This window comes from Ammospiza nelsoni, chromosome 15, assembly GCF_027579445.1.
Source record: "Ammospiza nelsoni isolate bAmmNel1 chromosome 15, bAmmNel1.pri, whole genome shotgun sequence".
NCBI lineage: Eukaryota > Metazoa > Chordata > Aves > Passeriformes > Passerellidae > Ammospiza > Ammospiza nelsoni.
In genome coordinates this window covers 9,604,482-9,620,487 of record NC_080647.1, presented here as the reverse complement: position 1 = coordinate 9,620,487, position 16,006 = coordinate 9,604,482, and the positions used below count along the sequence as shown (strand labels likewise).

The window sequence follows — 16,006 nt, the reverse complement described above, 5'->3', positions numbered from 1 at the left end:
TAAAGGACAGTGGTGCAAAACAGAGGCTTAGATTATGAGGGTAACTGCCAGCAGTGACTAGGAGGCAGCAGTGGCTCCTTAGTGAATCCAAAGCTACTTCATTTTGCATGTGAAATTCTCTATTACCATTAAAATGGACTAGTAATCCACATTTTGCATCTAAAAACTAACCTCACTAGCCCTCATATTCAGCCCAAGACTAACTCAAGAGATTCACATTAGAAGTTTTTATATCCACTGCACAGTGACAGGATTTTCTTCTGAGGAGCTCCCACCATGGTGGGCACTTGGTGTAACAGCTTCTGCCTCTTTCTTCTGGAAAGGCAGTGACTGTTGTGACATATTCTCATCATAATCATGCACTTATCATCTGAGGTTACAAACTCCCAAAGAATTGTTAAAAGCATATCAGGTCCATCACTGATAGGTTACAATAAATACCTTTAATGGTGAGTTTTTGGCTTCAGGGAATTCCCTTTCATCAAGCCTCATCCAGCGCTGTAGAAACTGTTGAACCATTGGATTTTCATTATTAACAATCTGGAATCCAGTTATGTTGGCACCTCCATGCATTACTTTCTCCAGAACAATGTCTGTGAAACCCTGGGAGGACACATGTAGAAAAACAAAGAATCATTGTCATCCAAAGTCACTTCCCTTTGGTTCACTTTTACCTGCTACAAGTGCAGCGCAAAGGATACTGCCTAATGTCCCTCTTCTTAGCTAAAAATATTCCACCAAGGAGACAAATACTATCACAATTAGAATTTTGATAGTGGCATAGAGTAGAATTTAAAACATCTTCTTGTTTGTTGCAATAGAAAACTTCCTTTTTGGGATGTGGCAATGTGGTAGGTAATATTTGCCAGTCAGAAAAAAAACAGCAGGGGAACTTGAAGTACCATTTCCTCTTTTGTCCTAATCATGGTGAAAACTGGTCAAGGACCTCAAATCCCATTTGTACAGCAAGGTGACTGCAAAGGTTCAGGGCTGGGAAAGAAAACCACTCCATCTCTTGCCAGGCAGTTCTCCATCACAGCACCACTCAGCATGTCACGTGCACACGGAACGGGATGATTCTCTCCCACTTTGTTGTTATTTATACCTGAGGCAGTAAATTGGAGTCTTTTTGATTAGTATGACTTGATTGCAGTCATGTTTATTTGAATGTCAATGGTTACACATACTAAAAGGCAACCCAGAATAAGAACCTCTGTATTTCTATGCACGAGCTAATCAGTGAGACCACGTCTGCTTCTTATAATGCAAAATGATGCATCTTAAAGTCATACAGTACTTATACTAAATAAGGATATTTAAAAATTTGTCTTTTCTGCATTAATCACACCAAAACAAGGATACAGAGAATCTTTGAGTAATTAGGATTGCCAACTAGAAAGTGAGAGTTTTGGAAAAACTCACATTTTTCTACTTCCAGTAGGCACAGAACCTAAAAATGACTCTTCCTGCAGGATGAATTACAATACAAGACTTTTTGTAAGGAATTTAAGTAGATGGTGTTTCAAAAGCATCACAAACATTCCTGAAAGTCAATCCTATTCTCCAGAAGAAGCTCTGATACAGATAGAAATGTATAGCCTCTTCCTGGTAGATCAGCACCTACACAGGCACAACCCTACACTCTGAAATACAAAAGAAAGGCTAAACAGCCTTGGTGGTTTACTTGATAGAATTGTTCTAATTTGCAGCTTTTTACCACTTATACATGCATGTTTATACAGAAACATGCTACAATTATTTTTCCTAGAGTGCTTAAATTCAAAATATGTTTCTAGGAAATTACAGTCACAATTTATGAGGACAGAAACATCCAATTTGTGAGGATAGAAATTACTGGAAAATATATAGTTAAATTATTACTTTAAAATTAGTAGAGGACATGACATTTTCTGTCATAAGAAACTGAGTAGAGATGACATACCAGTTATACTATTTACTGAAGCAATTTCTCAAAATCCAAGTACTCATCCATGCATTTCCACTTCCTGATTAAAGTTTTCATAACCTGAACAGAATATTTTACCCTCTAAAATGCAGCTATACTTTCCATGAAGAAAAGTTCTTACCAGGTTAGCTAACATGTAGTGATAGCCTCTAGAGTGTTTTCCGAGTATTACTACCTGTGTGGAGAAAAACATTACAGATTATTCAGCTGTAAGAAGATGACAATTAGTGGAAAAGACACAGAGAATGAACATTTTGATAAAATTCTATGTTCAATCCATGGGCAGCATAAATATTGCAGATTTGTGGCATTACAGACAAGATATAGTCCTTTATGTTTTTCAAACACATGGGCACAGTACAACAAAGAGTAACTCACAAGGCTGGGAAGATTCTGCTTGCAGAGATGACCTTACCTGGCAAATTCACTCTTGTGGTCAGTGTCCTCCCTGCTGACCAGGTTAATTTTAGTTATCAGTTCAAGTATTTCTGCTCTGAAATGAGGTAGCACTGTATCTGCCCACAGTAAACTCCTGTTTACTTTGTTCCTTGTTTGTGGAGTGTAGGAGAGGTGCAGGACACAGCCCAGCCTGTCACTGTGTTAACCTGTACCAGCACAGCAGGGCTGGGCAGGCTCCAAGCTGAACAGGGAGCTCCCTACAAGAATCCCAGCCAAGCCTTTTCATGTATGAATGTCTAAAGTTAAATTCCCAAAGTTATAAGCAGTGACCTTCATTGCCTTTTGACAGGTTCCAAAGGGCCTGAAAACCTGTCATTTCTGGTGCATCTAAATGGATACATCTGACCTTACAATGTTTTGTCAAAATTGCCACTAAATGTTATGTTGCACATTCCACTAAGCAACATCTCCTGCCCTGGCTGACCTCACTTGGGCATCTCCCTGCACAAACAGTCATTAAATGGAATTGCTAAGGGACAAGAGGGCAGCAGGATGAACTCAGCAGCTGGATTCTCTGAGGGTAACGGGGAACAGTGGAGGCAGCACTGTCTGGCAAGCCTGAACTCTGCCATCCTGTGTGCTCCCTCACTCCAGGAATCCTGTGCTTTTGTAGAAGGAAGGAAAACAAGCACTTCCCATGTCTACACAGAGGGCACCTGGCTCACCAGCAATGCCACTTGTGCAAAACCATGCCCTTGCCTTCAGATTATAACCTCAGAAACATCCATCCAGTCCCACAGCCATCAAATGGAACAACATCCACCAGTATGAATTTAATTTATAATTGTGATGTTTGCATGCATGTCAGGACATAATCCATTCTACCCAGGACTGCTGAGCTAAAACCAGCAAACATAATAATAAACAATTATTATTGCAGTATATGTCCTACAAGCAGCTCATGCAAACAGATGATGCTTTTTGATGAACCATCTGAAAATCTATACATAACCTTACAAAGTTACTCCATGATCAGAGAAACACACTCCAAACACCACACTTTGAAAGAAAACATAACCATTTAACGTCTTTGCTAAAAACAGATGACATTTGAGTCACTGACTTTAGATATACTGCTGAGCCTGCTCAAGTTCTTGATTAAATTATTAAGTTCCCAATTGCCTCTTTGGGTAGTATTGTCCTTAATAGATGCCATTTCCTTTAAATTCACATTTAATTCTGTAGGAATTTGCATACTTCCAGCGGCCTGAAAATAAACTGTTGTTCAGGTCCTCTTGGGAATTGTATGTACACTCTGTTGGTAGAAAGCATCTGCTTTCCTACACTCACATTTGTTTTCTGTGGAAATGTGCAGGCTTCCTTCAGATCATCTGGTGTGCATGCTATTTGCATACTGAATTCTCTGTACATTTTAATTTCACCTTAAAGGCAGGTTAGAGACAAAAAACTTAAGAACAATAATTGTGGTTTTAACCTTAACAACAAATAAGAAAGATTTTACGTTTCTATGCAGAAATGTGTTTATTTAAGAGAAAAATATCACCACAGATGAAGTCAGAGGCTGTAAGAAAAACATACATGGAACTGCTACAGGCCTCAGGAGCAACACTGCAAATAGGAAATGTAGGACTCATTAGCATAGATCAGACTCAACTTTCATCTTATCTGTTGTCATGTCTTCAAAATGACCCTGTTTATTAGTCCAACATACTACAGCCAAGCTGTAATTCATAAAGCATCTTTCAGAAGTGACCTGACAGCATTTCTATTCATACAATCGACCACATCGGCTCATAACTATTGAACTGGATCTTAACAATGTGTTTAAAATTCACAACACACTACACAGCTGTCCTAAATCTTAACAAGTACAAGTCTCCTCCTCCCTCACTTTCCACCCTGCACCAACTGTCCAGCATATTGAAGGGAGCTGCTGGATTAGCAAGCCCTGCAGAAACAATCACAGACATGTGTTACTCCCAGGGGAGCCAAGTGATGGATAAAGCTTTTTTATGAAGAAGGAAAACAGAAGTATAACAGCATAACAGGAGTATAACAAATAAATCTCATCAACTGCTGATATATTGTGAAGCTTATACAGAAAGTGGGATATTGAATAGTGGTGGTGAATAGAAAGCCAGGATTACAGGGCAAGGATTTCACAGAGCTACATGTCTTTCGTAAGTTTGACTTCCAAGACTTAATATTGCTTTCACCTTGACTGAAAGAAAAGCTTATAAGATTTTACACTGAACAAAGGAGAAGAGAAAAAAATAGCTGGAAACTATAATGAATAATTCAGATTTCTGATCCCACATGATTCTTGCTTTGTAGATAAAAAGATCATAATGTCAGGTTTGATATAGATTCAAATAAAGTTTGTATTTTTAATTAACTCTTTGGATGTTCCCAATTAATTAAGAGAACATCTAGAGGGAGCATAACTAAAATGTATCTGCTTTCAAAATAAAAGTAAAACCTGCTGGTCAGCAGCAGGCTTACTTGAAGTACAGACCTATATGCCTGATTGGCAAATTAAATCACCATTGGCAATTTTACTTTTCCTTCTGCCTAGGGGAGTTATTTTTTAAATGCAAGCATAAAGACAATTTTGTTTCCACTGCATCAGTCATCATTATAACAAATAAGCAACTACAAATTTTTTGCCTTTTCAGATTTTTCCTAAAATGTTGGAAGATAGCACTAAAGCTATTAACTGGCTAATATTAAGTTGGTATGAACCACTGTAGTATTTCTAAAGCAATAGTGGCAATTCTCTCATGAGGACACCCATGTTTTTGCTGCACTGGTGAGCTCAGAATTGTCACAGCTCTTCAGATGCAGCCTCACCACTGCAGAGTAAAAGGGAAGGGTCCCCTTTAGTGACCTGCTGACCATGCTAATCCAGTGCAGCCCAGGATGCTGTTGGCCTTTGCTGTGACAGGACAGGGCTGGCTTGTGGTCAGCTCAACTGCCAGGAGCCCAAGATCCTTCTTTGCAGAGCTGCTTTCCAGCCAGGAAGCCTCTACCCAGTGTGTACTGGTGCATGGGGTTGTTCTTTTTCAGGTGCAGGGCTTTGCACTTCCCTTTGTGAGGTTCCATTCTTCTCACTTCATCAGCCTGTCAAGTATTGTAGCACAACCACTTGGTGTACTGTATCACTCCTCTTATTTTGGTATCATCTGCAAACTTGCTGAGACTGCACTCCATCCCACAACCTTCAGATCCCTCAGAGAGATGTTAAACAGGATTAGCCTCAGTACCCTCAGGGTACCCCAAACAGTAACTAACCTCCAGCTGGCCTCTGTGTTGCTGATCACAACCCTCTAAGCCCAGCAGTTCAGTCATTTTTAAATCCACCTTTCTGCCTCTGTGGGCTTTAATTTCAAAAAGGCATTGAAAAATACAAGCTAAGAGGATATGCTTGCACTTTTACTGAGAGAAGGAGCTATGATGAATTTGGCAGCACTGAAAGGAAAACTATCATGTCCAATTGTTACCTGTAAGGAGCATATCTTTCCTACACTTGAATCCACTGAATCTGGTCAGTTTAGTCTGACCAGGATGTCAGACCAAAGGACATATCATCCTTTATTTACAAATGAGAAAAGAAATAAAAAAACTAGATCACAAAAGTACAGATTACCTCATCTACAGCTCAAACCCACAATATTTTATGAGTCTATTAGATCTTCCCATAACATAAAATACTGATGCTGACAGGCAGTATTGCCACAAAGAAGGTCTGAAAATTTTTACTATGCTTTTCATACCTGACAAGTGGCAGAAATATGCCACTTTAATGGAATGACAGGCAGAGATCTGACCTGCTGTAATGTGTCTTTCCATTTTCACCATATCTGGGAACAATGAGGCAGTGTTAACTCTAGAGCTCTTCTTTCCTCTGTTTTAGTAAGACAGTAGTAAGCAAAATGAAATTTCCCATAGGATCAGAGTTAAAAAGTGTTTTTGTTGAGGCTATTTATACATTAATTTGGGTTCCATTGTCACAAAAAGCCTACACTTAAAAAAGAATCTACTGTTTTTCAGTAGATTCTTTTACAGAAGTGTACATGCACATTTCTGAAGACAGGAGAACTTAGCTATCCCTGGTTAGACAATAATGAGCCTTTACACCTCACTATAGAAATATAATTATGACACCTTTGCCTTCAAAGCAGTGAGCAAATGTCAGAAGTCATCACACAACTCTTTCTTTCCCACAGCAAACAAACAAAGCTGATAAATGGACTCAGGGATAAAAAAATTTTAACAGCATCATCAGGATGAGCTCTCAGTGCTGATTGCACTTCATGGGAACAGAGGGATATCAAGCATAGCAACAACAGTCTGGCAAGCCCAAATTGTTGTGGAGCACACTGTCTTCTGACCTGGCTAGCAGGTCAGGTGTTTTCTACCTCCTAGCCCTATTGAAAGCATTTATGTTCTGAGGATGGAGTTACTTGAAGCTCATCTCAGACCTGAGCAGCTCCTGCCTCTACATTGACTGAATGACTGAAAAGCTGTGATGCAGCACCCTACTGAATCAGCTCATTTGTCTTCAGGACAAAATGAAAAAAGGAGAGCAACAGAGTATCAGGGTGACCATCCAGTTAGTTTAATAGAAACTGAAGGCAAGGCCCAAGAAGTTGTCAGGATGTTAGCAAGATGTTTAACCTCTCTTGAGTGCCATCTGCAAGTTCTGCATCTCAGCTCTGTTGCTACCCCTCAGCAAAAGGAGGAACTGCAGAGTCCTCTCCTTGGCCTGCTGCCCACTCCTGCAGCCCCTTCCTGCGCTGGGGGAGCTGCCCATGGGGTCTGCAGCTCTCTGCCTCAGTGCACTACAAACAGCAATGCAGGAGTCACCCCTAGAGTGTCAGTGACCATGTGAGCAATGGACAGTAGTACATCATCATTGCTCACTGTGTTTGCTCTGCACAGGTCACCCCTTGTCACATAAACTTTCCAGACAGGAGTAGGAAAAACGGTAGGAGAACAGAAAAGAAAACTTCTCTTGTGGGAACAGGACTTTCCTCATCTAACCAGATACCACAGTAAAAATAAGATTCCTTGTAACCCCAGTAGCTCAATTTTACTGTAAGCTGGCAGAGCCCACTCACCTATTTTCCAATTTACACAGAAGCCTCTGAAGGAAGACCAAATTCCCTTTGAGGATTATAAACACTAGACAAGGTTCAATCTTCTCTCAGTATATTTATAAAAAAGGGCTTTTTTGAGTCATGATTTTGACTCTATCACATCAACACCACCAGTGCCAATATATGAGGTTCCACAGGAACCACAATCTCATGGGGACAAAAGATACATCTCAGCTGCTGGTGGTCTGTCACTGCCAAACAAGTGGTGCCTGCCCTGCCTTTAATTCTGCAGAGACAAAACCATTTCCACATTCTGCAGGAGCTGCTTCCTTCAAACAAAGGGTCAAAACCTTGTGACTGTAACTGTAGTGCAAACCCAGGGAAGGCAATTTATCTCTTCACTTGGTATTAATGGGACAGGAATCTGGCCACCAGGGATAGTGATGCTGTAAAATATGCAGTAAACAATGATTTCATTTATATGAAGAATGAGTACTATATTAAATTTGAGTTAAATATTAAATGAAGAATGTGTTAAATATTAAGATGAAGATTCCACACGCATATTATTTGTTGCAGATAAAAAACAACTGAATATATATTTGAGATTAATTCATCCACCATTTCAAAGCCTTCCTGCCCTTTAGAGAATGTCACAAATCCACACAGTCCCAATTGATGTATTTTGTATTTTTGTGCAGTACGTGGACCTAAGAATTTCACTTCCATGCTACTGCCATCTTATGCATTTGTGACTACATTTTATAACCAAATCCTCACTTTTCTCTACAGCACAATATCAAGATCATTTGTTTGGGCATATAAAACATTCTTCAAACAGCTTTTGGCTGTTCTGCAGCGAATCTCTCACGGGAGATCCTCTCCTAGAGAACCGGAATCTCCTGGAAGGAGAGGACAAAGATGTGCTTGGAGGAAGCAGGGAAATGATGCCTCTGAAGCACTTCATTAGGTTTTCCCCCTCTGGCCCCCTTGTGTCCTTCCTTGCCTTGCCTCTCTCCTCCATGACAGTCACATCAAGAGTGAAATTCTGCTTTTAGGCCATCTCCAGAGAGATGGTGGTTGTACATGTTAGTCCTTGGAGGGTAATGAAATGCAACATCTGAAAGATGTGTGGTGCTCCATTCTCCCTCCATATGGCTACAACTTCTTTTTCCATAACTAATCTGACATTTGCTGATTGAAGACTGTGTTGTGGAACACATTTTATGCACATTTAATTTGTGCATGAAAGGTTACATTAGAAATTATTTCAGAAAAAAAGTACAAACTGCAACATTGGTTCTGAGGGCGTGATACTTTCCCCTAATTTCTTTCATTGTGCTGACAAAATCTTCTGTGCCCTGAAAAAATTTTCTTAAACTCATTTTCCTTGATATGACTTAGCAATATTGTCACATTAATTGATCTGTTGGCACAATTATTGTTAAAGGACATATTGGACTGCAAAACATTGGATCAGAGCACACAGAGATGAAGAGTTTTATGATCTCTGGTAACTGCTATTCTTAATCACAATTATCTACTCTTAAACAGAATAAAATTCATGAATAAACTTTCTATCAAAATTTCTTCTTTGTTCAGACGGACAAAACCAGTGTTATATCTCCCAGGATTGCAACTCTCTTCACAATTCACATCCTTCAGTACAAAGACCTTCATGTCAAAAATAATCAAAACTTAAACTACCTTTCATCACTTGAAGCTAGTTCACTAAAAACAAGATCACATACAAAGGGCTGTTACAACCAAAACAAAAATTTTTTGTGCTATGTAAGAAGGATACTCAAAATTGCTGAGAACTTTCCCCATTATTTTGCCAAGATACCTTCATGAAAAGATACTTGTTCCCAGACAGCTTCTTTGAAGAGATGTGTCATAAAATTTTTAAATAGTGAATTCTTTAGATTCTTAAGTAAGGGTAATGAACTAAAAATCCAGTTGTGCTCTGGAGGAGTTTTTTTGCAGCTGTATTTATGGGAAGCAAATGAGTTATTACATATGCTACTCTGCAGCAGTGGATTTCACACACAGGTAATTTTAAGGAGATAATATTTAAATTAGCTATGCTGTTCTACTATATTTTTGAGAAATATTCTCCTTTGAGAAATGATCATGAAAGATGATTTACCATTCAAGGAAGTACCAGTACTTTTTCAAGCCTCTGTAAAATCCTAGGTTCTTCTGAAATTTAAATTTCACCTAAAATTTCCCATGGAGGCTTCAGATATCACAGAAATCATAGATAAGTTGCTTTCCAAGCAACACTCCTAGTTACATTTTCTTCAATCTATAATGCATTCAGCTCCAGTCCCGTGTAACATGGTCTCACCATCCCCATTTCCAGCTTCCCATGCCCTCTCTTTCCTTTTGCTGCCCCCTTGCTCCCCAGCAGCTCTTGCAGACCCACAAGTCCATGTCAGGTAGATCAAAACCACCACTACCAAAGCTGACTTGTAGCTTAGTGTGCCTCCCTAAATTTCACAACACCTCAAGTCACTTTCACAAAGATTGCTAATAATAGTAATATTACATTTATTCCCAGTTGTCCAAACCTTCAGCAGAAGCCAGCACTGTCCCCCAACTTAATGGTGCATCCACATCACTAATAGGCAGCTCTTTAGTGCCCTTTGGACCATGTGCCCAAACCCTGTGGCACACGAGACACCCAACTGTCCCTTGTGGCATCAGTTCCATGAAACTGTACATCCAACACCCTTGCAATCACAGACACACATAAACAATGCTCATTTCTTCTTTTCATATCCCACAGCATAAACTTCTTCAGTCTTAGCTGCTCAAAATATAAAAGGATCTATATTCACTGGGGGAAGAAAGGAAGAAATTAGGTAAACTGAGTCATACAGTTTTCATTTTAAAAACACACACATTTCTCATTTTCTCTGTACTTCCCATCAGCATGTCAGAGTAAAACCCCAGTGTTATTCCCTGGAATTGGACAAGAGTCCTTGGAAAAAGAATTCTGCTTATATAAACTATTACTGCATGTCAGGATCACTTCAAACTATTATTTGGATATAACCCAGAAGTGTCGCAGTAATTCAGTCCCAGTGCTCACACGAGAATTTTTTGGAAGGGGTTCTGTACTGCAGAGCACTGCTTTCAAGCAGACCAAAAATACTGAATAGTAGCCATTCTTTTTTTTTCCCCCCTTTTTAAGCATTTCCTTTCCTTTTCAAATGCCCTACAAAATTTAGAAAAAATAGTGCAATCTCCTCTAGGAAAGACAAGGTTATTTTTTCTTATTTTTTATTATAAATAGCATTTTACTGTGACTGGAATTGCACTCAATTTGCTTTTTTCAATGCTTTCAAAGAGTCTGAAAGGTTTATTCTGCTTCACTATTAGCAGCACTCTGCAGTATTCCCATATAACTTGGTGCATAAACCATGAACTGAAAAAGATTATGAAGGGTTAATTTATTTTTATTAGATTTTTATGCAGCAGGGCAGTCTGTTTTACTCATATGAGGTAACAGAGATACAGCAATATTCTTCTTTTCTGATTCTTTACATGCATTTTCCCAGGACAGAAGATATTTAAGGTATTTTTAAAGTGTCTATGTATATTGTTGATAATTTTATTTATTACACATTTTGGAAGACAGAGCTTCCAATAATACATTCACCATTATACCTCTGCATGCATGCCTATGGTGTGACACGAACAAATTTAATTTAGTAACATGGGCTTTTTTAAGCCATGGAACATTAGTTTTCTCTAAAATTATTACACTGCTTTCCAGCTCACTGGCTGGATTCTGTGGGGTAAGTTTGTATTTGAGTTGAGTTGATTGATAGGGCCTGATTCTCTATAAAAATAATCCAAGCTCCCCCTGACGTCTTAAATCTGCTCCCCAGAGGCAGGTGGAATTGCACAGCTAAGAGGGGACAAGAGACAGGAATCCCCTATGAATGTGCAATTCCAGCAGTGAGAGGCTGGACTGGGATGTGCTCTGCCATAGAATGCCTGACCCAAACCCAGCTGGAGTCTGCAGCAAACACAGCCCAGCCCTGCATCCCAGCTCTGGAGCTCACTTCTGGGGATGTCTCCCCACAAGACTGTAGCTATGAACTCCCAGGGTGTTCCAGACTGCACCACCAGCACATGGGCTCAAAAAGCCCAGGGGAGTGGCCCCCATTCTGAAAATCTGAACTGCACTGTAACTGTGCTCTATATGAGATGCACTTGGGAACACCTTGGTCCACGAGGGGCCCTGGAAAGCCCCAGTGTCTCTCCTCCTCCCCCAGATACATGATCCATATCACACTGAAGCAATTAATCCCAGCTTAGTGAGCTGTGAACAAAAGACACATGCTCTTGTGCAGCTTTTCTTTTACTTCTTTCCTTGTAAATGAACTGATGAGACACCAGAACTATCGTGCTGTCTCTGGTGATGTACAAGGCCTGTTTGCACAGTGGTACTGTGCTATTACTATTCATTTTGATAGTGTGTTTCCTTCCTCTCCCTGCAGTTGGTTCATCTGAATTGTCGCCAAGATGGTTGGTTGCCCTGGAAACTAATTAAGGAAAGGCTTTGGTTAGAAGCAGAGTTTCAAGCATTAAACTATTTGAGAGACAGATGCAGAAATTAAGGTAATGTCTGCTAAGATGAAAGGGCTTATCCTTTATGTATAAGGAGAAAGAACTACATTTAAATGCCAGGACTGAAACAAAGCAACTTATATACAAACTGATTTTTAAAGCCTGGAGGAGATGACTGAGTGAGTGGTTTGAAAATCAGTCAGGAGCTTAGAAGAGGTGACAAAGATTCCCAACGCTATTAGAGAGGGAGAGATGTACAAATAGAGAAAGACAAAAACTTGGGGAATCACATGTTGAACAAATTATAGCCAGCTCTCCCTTTCCCTCAAATACTGTGTCTTAAAAATGCTTCTTGTGAATGCTGTTTTTGAAAAATATCTGTAGAACTAATTAAAGACCAAATCCCGTCCTCCAGTTCAGGTATGGCACAAGAATCACCTATGAGTCCATGTGCTCCCAAAGCTCACCAAACGCAACAGCTGGGAAAGGTGAGGGCCAATGGCCCTCAGGACCTCTGAGGGTCCACAAGGGGTAACAACCTGAGCAGCTCAGACAGTGTGGACACAGGCTCAGCAGTGAGCAGGACCCTCAGAGGGCTCAGGGCAAACACATGCACCATTTCTGTGCATGAAAAGCTGCACAGAAAGGTGAGCTGTGCAGCAATTTGAGCTTTTACAGCTACCTATTAACTGAAGTTCAAAGCAAATACAATCTCTGTATGAGCACAGTGATATCAATTTAAATATCTTCAGGATAGTGGTTGACTCTGTACTTGCAACTGCATAACTAAACAAAGATTTTGGTTCTCTGTACATTCAATGGCAATGCAGAGGTTGCCATGTAAGTATGACTGTAACAGCATAACAGAATACTACAAATATTGTGGTAAAAAAAGACAAAGTATTAAAAGCAGATGCATGTTTGTGCATCGGTGTGCACATTAATATCCCATAAATTATCATAAAACATAAAATGAGCAACTGCTACAATCACAGAAAAATAAAAACTAAAGGTGACTTCAGGTTCATACACCACTGGCACAAGAAACAATAGTTGCTTGGCAGCAAACTTCCACATTCACAGTGAGATGTTTCTGGATTAATTATTATTACTACAGATCAGATACATTTAAAACTGTTATTTAATGCCTTTTGAACACTTTTAAGCTTTGTGTGCCATTACTTCAATCATTTTGCAGGATGACTAATAATGCTCTGATAAATTCCTGTCATTTAGAACCTGGCTTGTTTTATGAAATCTGGATGATGGCGTTGGAGAGACATTCCTTTTTACAAGCTAGAAATCCTTTCCTCAGGTATGTGTGAAATGAGCTGTGTGTGGGGCAATTAACCCAAGATGTTACTCTCTCTGCTTTAGCAATTCATCTCCTGCCCTTTATGAGTTTCTGCTGACAGGAGCAGGCCCTTTAAGGCAGATACAGCTGTCACTTTTGACATATCCCATTCTTACTCTTCTGCTGGCCACCTCCTGAGGGTGCCTGACCTAAGTAATTCCCCTTTCCTCCCCATGTGCCCACACGGACTTAGGAGCTACTGAAACTCGCTGGGTGTGAAGGGAAAGAAGTGACCTTTCATTCTCCTTTACATCCTGGTTTCAACAATACTCATGGGTATCTAATGAAGAAATGTCCTAAATTTTAAGTTTCTAGTTCATTGGAAATGTAAATATGAACTGTACCAGTTTCAGCGTGATGTTACACAACAGTCTACAGAGCAGATACTCTCTTGGAGCTTCAGCTGAACCCCACAGTTCCAGACAGAGGATAAAATCAGCCTGTGACACAGCTGTGGCCCTGAGCCCTGGAGAAGGTGACAGGCACACTGCTCTGGAGGGGCTGCTCTGAGCAGTGCAGTGCCTTCAGAGGACATGGCATTGCTGGGCTTCAAAAGCAAAGCAGCAGCTGAAGCTACTCATAGCTTTGCTTCAAGTGACCCTCTGGATTTGTAGGCAATTGTATTTTAAACTGCCATGGAGAACACAGGCAAACCCCCCCAGACCATCTGTTTATAATGGAACACATAAAGCAGGAAGTTTACATGACAGTGGTCTTGAATTTTTTCAATTACAGTTTTCACTATTGTTATTTTTAATGATTGTTCATCAACCCAATACTGCAGTTCTGTGTTAATTCTTATGACACCCTAGATGTGAGAGCTGCTGTGCAGTGAGCTCACTCTGAGATCTGAGCAGCTCTGCAGGGAGATGCAGCTGGGGCTGTACTGAAAACCTGCACATCTAATCTCAGAATTTCAGACTAGAAGGTCGTCAGTCAGCGTGAGCACAGGACAGAGTTCAGGCAATCAGATTACCCTTAATCCCAGAGAGGCTTCACTTTAAGTTGTCTTTGACTGGCTGTCATTGTAAAACTTTGGGGACTGCATTCTCTACTGTAATATTGCTTTTGCTTTGTGAGATGCCTTCACTTAATACAGACACTGCCTTGGAGCCTAACCTTCATGACTAAGTTTGGAGATAGCAACCTTTTGATAAAAGCATGCGGGCTCTGGAATAAACAGGTCTTTTGTAAAGTTTCACCATTTTGATTCTGAATGGAGTTTCTTCCTCCTTGTTTGCCCTCAGGAGATTTTCTTCTAAGTGGACATAAAGCCACTCTGGTCTGAAATACTGCTTATTATCCTGGGAATAAGAAAAACATATTTCTTAACTCAAAAACATTTCTCTAAATACATAGTTGAGCAGGCTAAGGCTTACTGTTAGCTCTCAGAAGAAAATGTTCTTCTGTTTATGAGAACAAAATTTTATATCTATCTGTGAAGAAATACAGAATATTTTAGCATCAAGGGACAAGAAGTGTGGGGAGCTTATGAATTTTGCATGATATAAGTGTTGCTATCTGTGTGCCTGAGAGGCCAGTAGATGATTGAATTAGATATAGTTTTGTTGTGCAAGGGGGATATAGACCCACATGCTCAGTGGTTATAGAACTACAGGGCAGGTGAACAAACAGATGGCAATTTACAGAATAACTACTGATTTCTCTGCTTCCCTCTATTCTACAGCTGAAGAGGGTTGGGCAGGGTATCCACCTCCAGGACAAAATATAATCTCATCACAAAATCTTCTGAATGGGGAATGGAAACAAATCAGCCTACAGTATGAAATTTGGCACAAAACAGTTTACTCAGGCAGAGTAGAGGCTGAGGTTCCCTCTTTCCCTGACCTTATATTCACAGCTGGGAAGATCGGGTACCAGACAGCCCTGAGAAGAGAAATACTTCATATGACAGGCCTTGGAAATGTAGGGACATACACACATGTGCCATATGCTAAAGGCATACAGAATACTCAAGGTCACTGACTCACTGGGGGAAGGTACAGAATATTCCAGAATGACCTGAAGTCTCAGAAGAAAATCCCCAGATGTGTAATTGTCTTTGGATGAGCCTGAATTTTTGGAAGAGATATATACCCTGAACTGGTTGAAAAAAGGATCAAAGGAAGAGAAGTGCACACACTGACCAGCCTGATGCAGGAAAAGAGGTCACTCTTGCTGAATCCAAGCACTAACACAAAGCCATGATACATGGCTCCTGGAGCAGAGCACTGACAAGCTTGCTGAATGGGCTGGCCAAGAGCCCAAAAGTCTGATAGCAAACTCAGTGCGTGTGTAGACTGTTTAGTGGTTTACAGTCTGTTTATTTCTGCTATGACTTTTCTTCTTGAATAAGTTCTATTTAAGCCTCTGAAATCCAGGGTCACTGGCAAGTGCCGCTGCTGACTCAGAGTGAAATAGCAGGTGCCACACAGTAGCCACATAAACCCCCTCTCTGGGGGCAGGCAGCGCTCCCAGAAGTTAATAGGAGGGTTGACCTTTGGATTTCTGCTCCTAGGAGGCCAAAAAAGGGACAGGCATGGAGAGGCAGCTGGGTAGAGGCAGGCTGTACCAGCCCCCAAA

The 16,006-nt window shown here is 40.4% G+C and overlaps 1 protein-coding gene across 4 annotated transcripts in view; it reads right to left on the bottom strand.

The window, feature by feature from the left end:
• Positions 1-16,006, bottom strand: part of GRIA3 (glutamate ionotropic receptor AMPA type subunit 3) — a 141,620-nt gene that overhangs the window by 60,545 nt on the left and 65,069 nt on the right. For all 4 annotated transcript variants that reach the window (XR_009419473.1, XM_059482699.1, XM_059482701.1 and 1 more), the window contains exons 5-6: positions 2,088-2,141; positions 442-603 (exon numbers count right to left, since the gene is read on the bottom strand). Coding sequence is in view for 3 of the 4 variants with exons in the window: in XM_059482699.1 (XP_059338682.1) it covers positions 442-603; positions 2,088-2,141 (216 nt within the window). In the remaining variant the exon portion in view is untranslated. The remainder of the gene's footprint in view (positions 1-441; positions 604-2,087; positions 2,142-16,006) is intronic.